At 32.5% G+C, this 16496-nt stretch overlaps 1 protein-coding gene across 3 annotated transcripts in view; it reads right to left on the reverse strand.

Annotated features, from left to right (window-relative positions):
* Positions 1–16496, reverse strand: part of LOC125062165 (protein NDRG3-like) — a 45427-nt gene that overhangs the window by 22320 nt on the left and 6611 nt on the right. For all 3 annotated transcript variants that reach the window (XM_047667846.1, XM_047667848.1, XM_047667849.1), the window contains one exon: positions 7556–7673. In XM_047667846.1, the coding sequence (XP_047523802.1) occupies positions 7556–7673 (118 nt within the window). The remainder of the gene's footprint in view (positions 1–7555; positions 7674–16496) is intronic.

Genomic DNA, 16496 nt, shown 5'->3' on the forward strand with positions numbered 1-16496 from the left:
CCATAATTAAAGTGATACCTTTTACGGAATTAATAATTAATTTATAATAGAAAAGTTTATAAAAACGTGAAATAATAGACAACAGAAATCCATGGTACATAAATTAAGGAACCGGCGTGCCTTTCAAAAAAATCAATATAACTCACACGCCCCGATTCACTCGCTCTCTCAAGGACACCGGTCAAAGAATACATTTTATTGTTTATTAAAACGTGCGTCGGGGAAACTATATTACTTCTAAATGTAACGTTTAAACTATTAGGTTTTTATATTTACGAGCAGTAAGAATGGATACCAATAAAAATATGAGCGAAAACAATACATGGCACAATGAAAAATTAAAAAACAAAACCCAGTTGCAGCTCAACCTTTACCTTGAGCAAGTTATAATTGCTCAAATCGATAGAAAATCCGTCGCTGAGCATGGGTTAGAAAGCACAACCCAGGTGTTGGGTCACGCGCGCCTAGGCACTAGGCACAGCTCTTAAAACGCAAAGAAAAGTTACAGAAAACAAAACAAATTTTTCTCTTCTGCTTGTAAATATTATTGATATTTGTTATTTAATTTATTATTGATATCTATGGAAGGCATTAAGAAAAATAGATCGATCCATCAAAATTCAAAAATCATTTAATCATATAGGTAACACATTGTACACTTGACTTGTCAGTAAAGAAATACATATTAATGCTTCTAATTTTACATTTAGTGCCAGTTCTCAAGGGCGTAGAACGGAAGAGAAGAACTGGCAAAACTCTCCGCCACTCATTTTAATCGCCATGTTTTTTTTTTCATCAATATTGATATCTAGCAATAACATTAAAGTGTGTGACACGGTGTATGTGCTGACTGTAGAGAGCTAAGAATGGTTTGAACGATATACACTAGCGATTTAATGATAAAACACCTTGAACTTATTAAAAAATAATGTATAAAAATGTACTACAGTCATCATATCTTTCTTATATAACTTAAGTTATAGGTAAATTCATTTACAGTAGCGATTGTCATGCAATTTCAAGTCGAGTTGACGAGTCGAGTTCAGTTTGTATCGTTTGAAAAGCTCTCAAACGTCACAAACATATTCGGACACGTCAACACGGAGGTCAATATATAGTTTTTTTTTAATTTATTACATTTGGGGTTGGAATATTTGAGGTTGTTACATTCCATATATTTAGAATGCTCTCCATGTGTGTCAATTACGGGGCAATTCTTGATAATGATAATTCCAAACAAGAACATGGTAACAATTTTTGTTTGTATTGCTTGTATTTACCGAGGGATCCAACACGGCTGCGGGTGCCTGAATGTTGCACCGCGCTATATTCCAAAAATTGTTACGCCATGGCTATTAGAATATTTAATCACCTTCCTAGAAGTTATAGATCGCTGCCATGTAATGTTTTCAAGGGGAAGGTGATTAGGTTTTTAAAGTCAAGGTGCTTTTATAGCGTGATCGAGTATTTAGACCATAACTTTAACAATAATTATAAATGACATAACTTCTTATTATGACATTATGTTAATGTTCTTATTATATGACATTGCAAAAAAGGGTGCGTGTACTTATGTACGCGCGTAAGAAGTTATACTTCTTTGGCATTATTAAAAATAGGTTTTGATTGCATGCAAATAATTAATTACAATAAAATAATCAAAGACTGGAAAAGGAGTCATTATAGTCAATAAAGTTCAGTTTACATTTGAAAAATTAAATAAATAAATATTTATTATTATTCTCTTACATTAAGTGTAACATAAATTCTATTATTATTCGAATGTTGTTTTTAAATTATGTCCAATGCCGTAGCATCTTCAGTGGGCAACTTCATTCTGTTAATTTTGTGTCACGGTGCGCGAGCATTGTAAAATTTCACTCTCATCAATTTTTCATAACGCGCCTAAAAAAGTATAACTTCAAAAATGTATATGACATTTGCATGCCTATTTATATATGGCTGATTGTGCGGATTCTTTTTGTTCGGTCTTTCTTGTTGTTCAAAATCGTCGCGATATAGCATTTTTCATAAAAAAAGAAATAAGTTTCTGCCAACACTGCAATATTATAGCCGCTGTATAATTATGATTCGCGTATTAAAAGAAAATTGTGCTAATTAGTTGCATTTCCCGAAGGGTCTACCAAGGGTCTATAAAACATGAATCCGCTTGAGAGAAAGCTTTCGTTACGTAAGGAATCTAGAATTTTCACAAAATGCATACAAGCCCAAGGCTGCACATAATTCAAGTACAAAATACACAAGTAATTTAGGTTACGTAATTTAAGTCTGGCTTAATATTAATAAGAGGTGCTTGTATGTTTAAGATATTGTTGGAATTTGTTATTTGCCTACGTTGATCACGAGCTCTAAATTTCTACCTTTGATTTTTTATATATTTCAACATAGGGAACAGTCAAGTTTCATAAAAATCAATTAATTTGTTTTTGAGATATGAAAGACATTTTTGTTCAATAGTCAAAGTTTAATAAACATAGGTGTCATGTAAAAAAAATTGAATTTTTGAAGCCGGTCCAATTATCGAAATCGTATTTTTTTGGCCTGTTATACTTTCTATGTCTTATACTGCTGTTTAATATGTTATGACGTATATAAATATCGAAATGTTCATAAATCTTTAACAATCCAGAGCAAGCAAACAGCCTGCAAATTACTTGCACATAATGTAAACAAAGTAAAAAATCCTTCGTAAGCAATTTATAATAATGAAACTTACACAAGTACTAGGTTGGAATACACTAACAATCGTTTGTTTTGTGCATTTGCAAATAGAAGGCCTGATATTATATATAAAAGCCTTTGTTTACTTTCAATTAGACAATCGACTGTTATTCGCAAGACTATTGCGTTTTTGTTCTATAAAACATCATCTATATAACTTTGTATTGTCTTTTATTGACATAACCTTTACACTTAGAAAAAGCTGTGATACTTTTTCTACAGCTGTGATACTTTGTGACATTCAACACCTTTTGTCTTCAGTCACCGTGACCACGCACGCTGTAAAGCACGCGAAACGTCGGTTAAATTTAAAATTATGTTAAATAATTGTAAAGTTATAATAATACATAACTTTTATCCGGTTAAAAAGTTTTTTCTTTAAATATATAACTTTGGCAAAATAATTTTTATTAAGCGTTTGTTATTTCGACACACACTTTACTCCCACGCATGTTAAATACGAGTCAACCAAATTAATTATTGCACATAAATGTACACCATTTGACGTGAGCAATTTCATTTGATGTCCATTGACACGTTAAGGGTTTAAATACATATTAAATTTCGATTTCGTGATATGAGATTTATAATGATACGTATTTGTATTTTCTAAAAATGTTGAAAAAGATCAATCTGTGGGGCTTGACGCAACAAAATATTAATACCAAATAAATAAATATTACTGGATTTTTGGCTTGCTATTATATATTCTTAAGACTATAAAGTCGCCTTTCGCCTCTTGTATAAAAACATCTCAGCAAAATGTGTTCCATTCGAGTTACATATATGTTGATTTAAAACGCGTATTATTGTATATCACTGCCATACTGATACAAGGAAAACAATACTTTTCATTTTTATTTTTTTGAAAACGTCCCAAAACATATATTTCAATAAGATTTTCAACTATAAATTTACCCATATTATTATGGTATAGCCTAATAAAACAATAAAATAATAATTATTAGTAGTAGTTAGTAATTACTCGTATCTTTATACTTGAAAACTGCGCACTAAGACATGAATATTCAAAAGAAATGCCTAATGAAAGAAACTAATAATGATAAATTTTAATTTGCCCAACATTGTATGACCTTGAACACTCACATTGAACACCTTACACGTATCGTGATTGAGAAGCGCAATAAATAAATTAATATAAATGATTGCTGCAAACTTATCCCTTATATTCTTATATATAGTTTTTCTTATTAGAGATAAGACCGCCCGTTGCAATGCATAATATATATATTTTAATTTGATCGTTTTCGTATTGTACAAAGTGTGAATAATGAAGTATGTAATTAACGAATCTCTCACTTGCTGAACAGCAGTAGCTGTCTATCCCAGTTTGGGGGTTAATGGGACATCAATATGAAGTTTATAAGTACATTGCATGTCTGATTAAATTTAAATCGCACACGTGTACGAAGGCTTTGACGCTGTTAAACATGCTCAGTGAAGCGGTGAACTGAAATAGCTTCAGTTAAAAATCATGTCACATAGTTAAATCGACTAACTACGTTCAATAGTTCAGTGGTTTCTTTCTATATAATTTTGTATTTTAATGTTGCAACCTCTAATACATGTATAATAATAATTGTTTATTAAGCATAAATTTGGCGGGTGCCTGATGACCTGTAACACAGGTACTTTTACCTTTAACTGGCATCAGTCTCACACAAACAAGCATTTTCTTATATTACTAGCTGATCCGGCAAACGTCTTTTAGCCATGTTTATCATTTATGATAAAAAATAGGGGTTGATCGTAGAGGGGTGAAAATTAGGGGTTGTGTGTATTTTTTAATGCTGTATCATAAAAAAAAGAATATTTTTTTTATCTAAAATTAAAAAAAAAATTAGGGGTGGACTACCCTTGATGTCTAGATGTTGTCCGATTCTCAGACATTCCCAATATGCACACAAAATTTCATGAGAATCGGTCGAGCCGTTTCGGAGGAGTTTAACCACAAACACCGACACGACACGAGAATTTTATACATTAGATAAATAACTGTCGCTTTAATTTTTGCACTATACATAGTGTAAGTTTTTGTCAGAACAAATAAGGATTATTATTAATAGCTACATGCAAGTAAAAATAGGTATGCTATGAGTAATATGTGTATGTTCCAATTTGATACAAATATTGTTCTACATTTTCATTAATATACCATAGCGTAAAGAAGCACTAACCGTTGTTTCTTTATTATTTAATCGCTCTATAATCTTTGGCTGTATGTTTAGTATAATTTTTTGTTGTATATGTAGCTGTAGGAATACAATATAAATAATATACGGATTACCATTATCATATGGCGAACCTATCAACTTGACTATTTTCATACATTGAGTTCGGATGACATCGTTAATTATTAAATTGCCTCAATTATTGCAAGAATGTTGACGCTACGCTTGCATTTGCAACGGACAAAGCATTCGTGGCATCAACCCTCATTCATCGCATTATTATTTGTGGCTTCTGCGTTTATGAGTAAATTAATTTTGGAAATTTCATGCAGTTACAATGCGACAAAATATTTTGTAATCATTTTGAAATGCTGAACTTACGTCGAGTGACATGAATCAAAATTGCTATTAACATTTTCTCACAACAGAAACTTGCACACAACGATTTATGCGTTTTGTCAATCTGTTTTTTTATGTAAGGAGGCAAACGGACAGGATGATCATCTGATAATAAGTAATACCGCCGCCCATGGGCACTCGAAAGTGTGTTGCCGGCCGTTTAAAAATTGGTACGCTCTTTTCTTAAAGTACCCTAATTCGAATTGGTTCGGAAATATACTTCAGTGGGCAGCAGGTATTTTGTATTCTACCTTGTCGTCCGATGATGAAACTCAGCTGTAGGTATTAGTCCATACAACTTCTCTGAACACTCTCCATGGTAAATGTGGTATTAGATGCAGGAGACCCCACATCTCTACGCAAAGGGATCAAGCCGCTCGGAAACTGGTCGTCGACGATTCGAATCGCTCTTTGTTGAATGCGGTCATGCGGAAGGAGCTGCTACTGGGGAGCTCCCACCCAGAGGTGAGAACAGTACTCCATGTGAAGCCGCCTTGCTAAGCACACCTAGCTCCTTCGAGGCTAATTTAGGCTTTCCTTCCAAATGATCGCGAAACTGAAGCGGAGAGTAGTAGCGGAGAAGGGTATCGGAGCAAATATATATATATATATAAATTGTTTGGGGTTAAATTGGACTAAATTTAGTCAAACAGACACACTACTACTGTCTACAGCAGTCCGAGATTCCACGTAGCATAGTTTCGACTTCAACACAAGTTTGTTCCGGTGCTCATCGACAAAGAAATACCTGCCCATCCAGTGTAAAGGATATCTCCAGTGCCATCGTCCACATATGAATGTTGCTAAGTTGCAACATATCATTGATATGATGAATAATCAGGGTCGGGGATAGAACACAGCCTTGTGAGCCCCAGTGTTCACGGGTGCATTCGGAACATGCCCCGATCAGCGTGAACTGGAAATACAGTTGCATAATTTCTCGGGAAGTCTATGGCTTAAAGGATATAAAAACATGTCATCCGCCATCCATTTCGTAGCGGCAGCCATCTTAGATTTATAATGATACGTAATTGTATTTTCTAAAATTGTTGAAAAATATCATTTTGCACAGCATGAGGCCCAAAACCCAGTAAAATATCTCAAGACCATATATAGTCGTCTTTCGCCGACCTATTATAAAAAAACATATACAGACCTATATAAAAACATCTCAGCAAAATTCCATTCGTGTTGTATATATGTCAACTTACCACTCTGAGTAATTAAATCAAAGTCATTTAAAACCATGACTGTAATTATGGAAGCTGCATTTCGCATGAAACGCTGAGATATGGTTTGATATTATTTATGTCTTCGAGCTTTCCAAGAGACTAAACAAAAATCATTGTTTTCTAAAATTGCAATAAATGAGGGTAATTTAACGATAAAGTATATTGACAAATATAATACATTAACCCACAGAGAATGATTTTATTTTTTAATTTTTGGGAGTAAAGACTTTACGCGCCTGGCTACCGTTTGTCATCAATTATTTAGTTTATAATTTAAAAAAATAGTTTATAAGCAAAAGTACTCAAGGTGTTTTTAAAATCAAAAATGTATAATGCAACCCACCACAGAGCTTATTTATACTATATGTCAAGTTGTTACGCTTTTACATACTTCTTCAACAATTAATTAGATGTTTAAAAAATCTTCACGCTTCGAAATTATGAGATTCAATTATAAAAATATCAGTTTAAACTAAAACATTAGAGCCAGATTAATTAAAAGAGAGGCGTGTTTTCTTTTCATACGTGCAGATTGCATCAACGTTGAAAGATTCGTCTACATACAGTAATATAAGTGTATATAAATTGGCACTGAACAACGAGAAAAAATATTAAAAATTCATCTACCACGCGTCGTTTGCTGCGTCATATATGCTGACAATATTGTAAGAATATATTCCATCCGTTTTGCAACTAGTCCAATGCTTTACTGGATTTATGTTAAACATTTCTGTCTACTGAAATTCTAATCGTAGAATTTCTCGTCTGTACGTGAGCAACAAATAACGATCTATTAGATGAGAAATATTATAATGGCCTGTTAAGGCATGAGAATAATATCTATACTATACGTTTAGTCTATACCTGCGACCTTTATAAAACATTTTAAAAAAGCAGCGCAGTTCCTGACATAATTAAACAATAAAATTATCCTAGGGCTTATAGTTTAAAAAAAATATGTATGCCCAATATATGTATGTATGTACTCACTTTTCCGGCAGAGTTGCAGCACCTTCCTCTTGCCCAGGCGCATTCATGTGGTAGACACAGAAGTTGTCCAAAATATCTTGCATGTCTTCGTGATTAAAAAATGACTCGAAACTTAAGTCTGAAAAAAAAACTTGTTATAATAAAGTATAGCTTGAATACTTATGTATGGAGTATAGTGTAGTTTAAAGTATACGCGCATAAAGTAAAAAATGGCTTAAAATCGTATAATCGAGTTCGAATCAAAACGTTTTTCACCTGCAAAATCTGCGATTTCATTTAGGAACCTAAACTGACCGGCATCTCAACTGGATCGTTAACACTAAAAACATATATATAATAAATAGTATACGTTTTAGAATGTTTATTTTATTTTTATTTTTTTTTTGGTTTAAGAATAACTTTATTTCTCATAAGAATTGCATACAAAATTCACTTACTGAGGGTCGATTCGACCAAACTTCAATTTATACACGAGTAACTATACCAAGAATAATCTATTCCATGATTTTAATCTCGAGTAAATCCATAGTCGTTTGTCCACGTAATCGATAGTATAATTGTGCTAGGAATAACAATACGCGAATAGCAAGAGAATGATGAACGAAAATAAAACTCGGCAAATAAATGTTGTTCTACAACGGGACAGTGTAAGAGCATACATCATGTCAACTCGATTTTGCCGTATTATAGTGTGAAAAAGTAGCTTTTAACAGGTGTCAAACGACAACAAAAAGTTTTTATTTCTTGTTAGTTTGAGGCTTTCGTCTAAAAAGGAACTTCTGTTGAGCCCAGTTGAATTTCATTCTAATATTATAGAAAATAAAAAAATCTAAAAACAAATAAATAAATAATAAATTGTTTAAACGTTTCATTATACAATGCTAGACTATTAATTTAGTGCGTTGCGTTGACTTGAAATTAAAACACAGAATACATATTTGTGAAATGACAGAAATCAGCTGATTGGACTGACTGACGCCATTAAATTATCCTAGGAATAGCTGTTATTCCGTGCGAAACGGCGGTATAGTAGCAATTCCCGAATAAGCCCACTATTTTCAGAATTTGTAGTTGGTAAAACGTAAAATTGATTTACTCTCGATTAACTCTCGATTTATTCTAAGATTAAGATTTACTCTTGTTTGGTCGAATCGACCCTGAGAAACACATATTTAAAACTCAGATTAAAAGTTAGAAATTAGAGCGCACAGATGTAGGTACATATATAAAATAACAAAACAGAATAGCACCAAAAATGTGGGTAGACATAATAAACTTGATCAGTCAACCAAGCAAAACACGGATGTTCGAATTTGATTTTTTACTAGATGTGGCATTGATGGCATAGTCTGATATAACAAGTTTATATTGATTTTTTAATTAATTATTATTATTATATATTATATATATTATTATTATTAATAATTTATGATAATAATAACACCAAACTATTTTTATGTATAAGTCACGTTTAGGGCACAGCTGATATATCCCAAATCATGTCGTTATGGAAATAAAATTCTATGCATATCAATCCATCCATTTGATATTTGTGAATTGTTATATTTGTACCTATATTTTGGTTAATTTGGAACTTTATAATAATGATTTTCCACATATTTTTGAAGCATTATTTGGTCTACGCCTTAAACACAAACTGACAACTAGACAAAAGTTCTTGAATTATCCTAATTCTAAGGAAATTATTCACTATCAAAACACAATGAAAAGCACCGCATGCCCATAGACTACTGACATTGATGCTCAATGATTGAGCCCCTTAAAATATGAAGAACACACGAAAACTATTGTTTGGGTAAGACCCATCCAAATCATTATACCACTCTAATTTTAGTTTCTGTTATTCCAAGAGATTGTACAAGAAGCTCTTCTAGAAATTGATCTAGTTTCCAATATCTTACATATAAAATTCTCGTGTCACAATGTTAGTTACTATACTCCTCCGAAACGGCTTGACCGATTTTTATATGCATATTTCAGTAGGTCTGAGAATCAGCTACTATCTATCTTTCTACCCCCTTAGTGATAAGTGGTGTCCAACCCAAATTTATGTTTCTTATTTTTTAGATTTTTTTAATTTTTTTATGATACAGCATACAAAAATACATATAACCTTTAATTTTCACCCCTCTACGATCAACCACTATTTTTTATTATTGTAGATAGCTATTTTTATTGAACTAAAAACATGTTTCCTAGAAATAATATACATGGCAAAACAAACGTTTGCCGGGTCAGCTAGTTATACTATATTATTTATTAATTGACACGTTTGAATACATATTTTATATGTTACAGGAGGCAAACGGGCAGGAGGCGTATCACTTAACATCAGATACGCCTATGGACACTCGCACTATCAGAAGGCTCGCAAGCACGCTGCCGGCCTTTTAAGAATTGGTACGTTCTTTTCTTGAACACTTATCAAGATACATAAATAATATTTAATTAAATATACATTTACAGAGCAGAGTGAGTCTAGTGGTTAGTGTGATTGCATCCCTGAGGTCGTGGGTTCGATCTCCGGCTGTGCACCAATGGACTCTCAGTCTATGTGCACATATAACATTAGCTCGATCGGTGAAGGAAAACATCGTGAGAACAACCGGCTTGCCCAACCCAGAAAGTCGACGAGTGTCAAATTGACAAATGATCATGAAACAGATACATAAACCTGAGGACCTGAACTAAAAAGGTTGTCCCTCTCAGTCTTTGGGTCTATCACATGTCGTCTATGTATCACCGAACGAGCAAGTGATCATGGAAAAATACCATTAATTAGTAATTGCATGTTTATATTTTTATAAAAGTATAAACAAAATAGCATTTAGTATTAAAATTAATGTCAATGTAAAACAAAAGAAAGTTAATATTAACTGCATTTGATAAGCAAACATTGAATACATTGTTTTCAAATGATTATTCCTACTACAATTGTATAGTAAAAAATTTATGCAGTCTTAGACCAAGCATTCAGATTCGGCAGTTAAAATAATTAGTATGTATTACATAGGCATTACAGTATCAGGGTTGTTTCAAAGTGGTGCCTTCTATGCGGACTTCATTTGTTTTATACGCCGAGTAAACCACGGAGGCAATAAAACATTACGCTTAGGAACATAAAATTAAACAGAATAAAAGCGATATAGGTTTAATCAATTCTACGGGCTATTTATATTTTAAGACGCAAAAAGCTTATTTAGACGCTTATTAGGTCAATTAATGGAAACCATTTCAGTCCTACTTATAAACCATTCAAAAGTGACCTTTGAGTCCCACCTGAAAAATATAATCATTAAACTTGTTTCTACGTTATGGATTTGGGCATGTGTCTGTATGTACTTGAACGTGTAACTCTCAGTTCTGAAGTCTGGAGTTCGAACCCCGGTTAAGGATGGATTTTTGTTTTCATAACATTTTAGAGCCAAATATCGCAAAGGCATCGGCAGGCACATAAGACTGATTAGAATACGCAAAACTGTCTTATTAGAGAGATTCGGGATTTCTTTCATAGGCGTTATGCAACTTAAACCAAAACAAATAGTAGGTAATAGATTTCAAATCAAAGATAAGAATTTGCATCGCTTCGGGCGGATATAGTTCGAACTAATGGTAATTTAATACTAGGCCAGAGTAGACAGTGATAGACACACACAATAAAGACTAATAGAATTAATTGAAACTATTGATTGGTAAAGCGAATTCTCAATAACCGATACTCTACAGTCGTGGAGTTAAATTTATCTTTGAAAGATCCGGTAATGGATATGCACTTAAAATTAAACTTTTATTAAATTAAAATTGTATTGCAGTTTTACGATAACTTTAAATAAAATCGTATTATTATATCTTTTAGTGATATTTTAAATAGCTTAAGCGTTGTATTTTAATATTATTAAAAAAACTCCTGTCGGTCGTCTGGAAAAGGCCGCTAATTGCAATCCGTTAATTATTTCTATGTGTTACTTAAAATAAACAATGAAATATAACTGATTTGTCGGGTCTTGAACCATGTCTACACGACAGTAGAAGCCGTAAAAGCTACGTAATTACATAAACGTTTTCAAAGTCCTTACTTTGTTTCCTCAACTTTTGTTCTCGATCTGCTTTCCAGGAATCGAAATTTCGTCTTAAACTTTACTGTCATAAGGATTCTTGAACATTGAGCTCTTAATTAAAGCAAGCGTCGTTATACTTATGTTTAAATAAGCGACAGGGAAAGATTCAATTTCACAATACTAAGAAACATTTTGAAATTAAATCATTAATCTTTAATTAAAGATTTAATTTGGAGCCTGATAGATAGTACCGGTGACCTCAGAGCTGGTGATTTCCTCGCTCAACCAAAGGGACCAAACTATTTATATTTTTTTTAATTCTCTATTTTTCTATTATTAATTATTATTTCACAATGGTTTGTGGATTTGTTCTAATATCATCAATAGTATTTAATGAGGTTTATTCATAAGTCTCATTGATACAGCCTCCCTGTTATAAGGGCCACAATGGTTCAATAATTTCCAGACTTGTGTAAATCTTTGTTAATCTGTAACCCAACAATGTTGCCTTATCATAATCACAGAACAAAAATGACTCACATAATTGCGCATTGCCTTGATTAGAGAGTTCATTTAATATTCGATTAATATAAGGGTCCTAGAATCTTTGGGGTCGATCGATTTCAGCATTATGAATGCATGTGAAACACGAAGGCATATGAAAATGGGTCAGCATTGTAGAAAAACGTAAAATCTAGATTGCAAAAATAACTTAGAACTCCATTTTAATCGCAAATGCACATTACAGTGACAATAAAAGGCCCGGAATGCGAGTATCTTCAATTGTGCCGCACTATTGTATTCATATTGTGTATTCCCTTAAGAGAGATGCATCAACTTCGTCGAGGAGGTCTACGTTTCGTAACAGAATATGCCATAATAAGTAGGAGGACTGAGTGCTAGTTAACACGGGCACTTGTAGTAACAAGCATTTTACTCTTGGATAAGAAACTAATCTTCATGTCATTTTCAACCTAACCTACTCTTTAATACTCATTCTTTGCTATGAGTGCAATCAATATTCCGCTCGATGGCGCAGGATGCGATGTGGTGCAGGCACTCCGATAAGATCCGGTAATGGACTTTTATTGGTTCAACAAAATTGAGTTTAATTGAATTGAAGATTTATAATTGATTTCAAACTATTCACCAGTTGATCTATTTAAACATATTCAGAATTTGTTTACTTCGATTATGTAAACTGTAATATTACCCCAAGGGATGTATTTATCTATAGCAGTTATTTTAAAACCTTGCAGGTGTAACATTTTTTTGTGGCAACTTACAATTTTCTATTTATTATTTGTATGACTACGTGGGAAAGCCTATTTTTTTAGATACTTTCTGTTGCACTAAATTGATTTTATTTATTTTCGAATGCGACATTGTAAAATAATTGAACGTAGGTACTTTCCAAAGCTAAAATATATGAGAACTTGCTTACATGCTTACTTACTTTGGATAAGATCCTTTGGAAGTCCGGATTGTTATGATTGATGCGAAAAAGTTACCTCCGTCCATAATTTACCTTTATGTTAAGAAACATAAGACTCTGAGGACACCTAAACCCAAGAAGGTACCCCTTCGTAACTGTTGTAAGAGCCATTAATAGCTCAGGAAATTCCATGTTTGTGTTACCACGAAATTGTATTGGAGTTGTATTGAATTTTTCAAGGTGAATGAAAAAGAATATATTTTATTTCTGGATCTTTTCATCATCAAATCATGAGCGAAAACCTTGTCCTCCTATTAAAAAATAAGGTAAAGACAAAATGTCAATCTCTTCTCTTATCTGTTATGCAATTCTTATTTTTTAGATCTTTATCGAAATCGAATTCAAACCTATTGTTTAAAAGACATTACTTAATACTTTACTCTCATTTACAATTTCCAGTAGGTACAGATCTTTAAATATCTGCATACGAAAGCCTTGAAGGCTTGCTGTATGTACAAAAAAATATAAACGATTTTAAAACAAATGGTGACTTTCACCAGTATAATACGCGAAATAGAACTAATTTGAGTGTACGACCAACCAGGCTCCAGAAGATAAACCACGTTGTAAAAACAAATACTTCCATATAAGGATATGGAAGTATTTGTTTTTACAACAAACTCCCAAGCGAAATTAGAGAATTATCACTAAACAAATTCAAAGCCCTCGTTAAACGTAAATTAATCAATAAAGCTTTTTATAAATTTGACGAATACTCAAATGATCCTAATCCTTGGGATTGATTTGCTGCAGTTCAAACAATTTGTATGACTCAAAACTTAGCGATTAAAAAGAGTGGCGGAAAGTTTCTTGCCAGTTCTTCTTGCCCGCTCTACGCCCTTGACTTGCGAACTGGTATTAAATGTAAATTTACAATTAATTTAACTTTTTTTTGACGTTCATAAGTGTACTTGTAAATCTATATGAATAAAGATTTTTTTGAGTTTGAAGTAAAAATAACCTTGAATTATTTAGTTGAGGTGGAGCGCGGTAAAGTACCTGAAATTCCCTTAATATTCCCTTTCTGTTGCAGCTCTCTAGGTGCTGTTCAAGTACTTAATGTGTTCCCATCTCACTTTACTCTTGTTGCTAATGTTTTAAACCAAACAACAACGTCGATGGCTTACAAATCGTTCTAAGCTTTATAGCTTTAATTAAAACTTACGAGGAATAATTGGTATTGGAAAAACTGTTGAATATACTGATTCAGAAACGCTTGCATATTTTTTAGTCTTTGAAATACAATGTCAAATAAAGACTATTAAAGCATTAATAAAATTAAATTATTATCTATTATTGTAAAATAATAAGTAGATATCAAGAACACGCCAATAGTACAGCATTTTAAGTCGCGTAACCACTGACTTAAGGGAATGAAGCCTTAATTAAGTATTTTAGCTTCCGATTGTATATATGATAAACTAATTAAAATGTTGGCTTAAGTAGCCATTTAATTTAAAATGACTACGACTGTAACTAGACATGACGTTTACGTTAAAAACAGGACTATTGTAAATTAGTTGAAATTGGAACAGCGGAAGTGGCCCACGTATACTTCAATATGGAAGAAAACATTTTGAAATTTCAACGAGCTTGAATACAAAAAGGTCACGGAATGTTACACAATGTCTTGGAATTTCTAAGGAAAACGAAACGGAACGAAAAGAGGTGGTGCTTTCAATATATTGCAATGCTGGATAAAATCTTTTCTAACTAGCACTCATAATTTTAAAAATTTTGTGGCACTCCAATATTTCTGGGTCTTAGTGCTAGATGCACTCTGAGGCACTTTGAGAGCATCAGAGTGCATTGATCACTTTCCGTTAACAAGCAACTAAGTAATCGGCTTTCTGTGCCTGACATATGTCGATTTCCGAGTCTTAGATTCCGATTCATTGAACACAAGTACATACATGCCTATAGAGTCTCCAAATCTTGCGTAAAGTCTATAGTATAGACTTAACGCAAGATTTGGAGTCGTAAATTAGATCAAATGACACCAGTAGATCAAATCTAATATGCCTTTGATATACGGGAACCATACTAAGCTACGTTTCTACTCTGAATTTAATTCTAACATTATCGAATCATAAAACATTACATACATAAATAAAATATGTTTAAAATCGAAATAAAAATTTTAGGTGTACTTAAAAGAAATTATATTTAAAATCGTAAAAAAGGTTTGAGTGAATTTCGAACAGGTATGTGAAATTTAAGTTCATAAAACAAGATGTGTAATTCGTCTATTATTGTTAGGTCTATCTGATTAGTTTAAACGAAGTTCATTGTCATTTTTTGTAAGGCTGAACTCAGTTCCGGAATAGCCTACAAACAAAGGAAGTTAAATAACAGCTTGAAAAACTGTCATTTTCGAGCTTCATACAAAGCACAAAGGTGGCACATGACGATAACAGCGAATGTTCGTGTGACAAAAAGTGTTTTTGATACAAAAATAAATAGGCTAGTATTTTACAAGAGACTGTACGAAATATACTATTTTTTAGTAATTCAAACTGAATGAATAATAAAAGAAATCATATCAGTTCAAATCAATTGTTCGTTTATTAGTGAATGATACATATTTATGTCGCAACATTAGTCTATAATAGTCTAGGGCGTCACCAAAGGGCAGGAGAGACGGATCAAATTATTTTATAAGAAAGATTTTTGTTATATTACATAGTAGTAAACTATTCAAGAGAAACGGCAAGAGCACACCAATCCACCATGATTTTTTGGTGGTTATGCCATTAAATTGTAGCTTATGTGAAACGATGGTATTTATTTTGATAAGTATCAATACCTAGGTACGAATAAAGAGCCTTTTCTAGCGGTGGTATTTTAATAAAAAAAATTAATAAAAGTACGCTTATTGTGACGTAACTATAAAAGATAGAGACATGCTGTCGCGACATTTTCTATAGATAGTGATGTGTCCTGAAAAATTGTAATACATCATTTTTTTCTATCATTAATAGTTTTCGCAGCGCACGCGATTGAAGGAAGTTTTTTGTTTATTTTTTTACACCTTGGGTTAGATTATTCAAGTTTTAGTAAGCAACCCTAATTTTTTTGAAAATGATATATTATATACACACCCTATGTCACTCGGGAATAGTGTAGCTTGCCAACGGTGAAAGAATTTTTGAAATCGGTCCAGTAGTTTCGGAGCCTATTTATTTCAAACAAACAAAAAATCAAATCTTTCCTCTTTATAATATTATTATTATTATAAGTATATAAGTATAGATAGATATAAAAATGCTTTAAAAGTTATATTGAGAGGTGAATAACTCCTGAAACATCACACATTTTATGATAGATGCTTTTGATATGCTCGTGAGAATAATAATTGTGTTATTTT

Source organism: Pieris napi, chromosome Z (assembly GCF_905475465.1).
Source record: "Pieris napi chromosome Z, ilPieNapi1.2, whole genome shotgun sequence".
NCBI lineage: Eukaryota > Metazoa > Arthropoda > Insecta > Lepidoptera > Pieridae > Pieris > Pieris napi.